This window comes from Myotis davidii, unplaced genomic scaffold (assembly GCF_000327345.1).
Source record: "Myotis davidii unplaced genomic scaffold, ASM32734v1 scaffold72, whole genome shotgun sequence".
Classification (NCBI taxonomy): domain Eukaryota; kingdom Metazoa; phylum Chordata; class Mammalia; order Chiroptera; family Vespertilionidae; genus Myotis; species Myotis davidii.
The window spans coordinates 2,259,001-2,259,270 of record NW_006284618.1 but is presented as its reverse complement, the minus strand read 5'-3'; the positions used below and the strand labels follow the sequence as shown (position 1 = coordinate 2,259,270).

Sequence of the window (270 nt, the reverse complement as noted above, 5' to 3'; positions counted from 1 at the left end):
CACTGCGGGGCCGGGGCCGGGGGCGGGACGCTCCCCTCCGCCTTCAGCGCCTCCTCCTTCTCGGCGCCCGCCGCCAGCTTCCCGGGGGCCTCGGTGGTCGCCGGGCCCGCCTGGGTGGGCGCCTTGGGCGCCTCCTTGAAGGCGGGATGGATCTTCCTCCAGACCACGGGGGGCTCGGTGCCCTGCTTGCGGCTCAGCGGGTAGGCCCCCATGGCCGCCAGGATGCTGCGGTGGCGCTCGGGGCCCATCTCCGCGTAGTAATCTCCAGGG

The 270-nt window shown here is 75.6% G+C and overlaps 1 protein-coding gene across 1 annotated transcript in view; it reads right to left on the bottom strand.

Moving 5' to 3' along the window:
• The window catches only part of CALY (calcyon neuron specific vesicular protein), a 7,426-nt gene that overhangs the window by 227 nt on the left and 6,929 nt on the right, over positions 1 to 270 (bottom strand). Inside the window, exon 5 of the mRNA XM_015572502.1 lies at positions 4 to 269. Coding sequence (XP_015427988.1) covers positions 4 to 269 — 266 coding nt within the window. The remainder of the gene's footprint in view (positions 1 to 3; position 270) is intronic.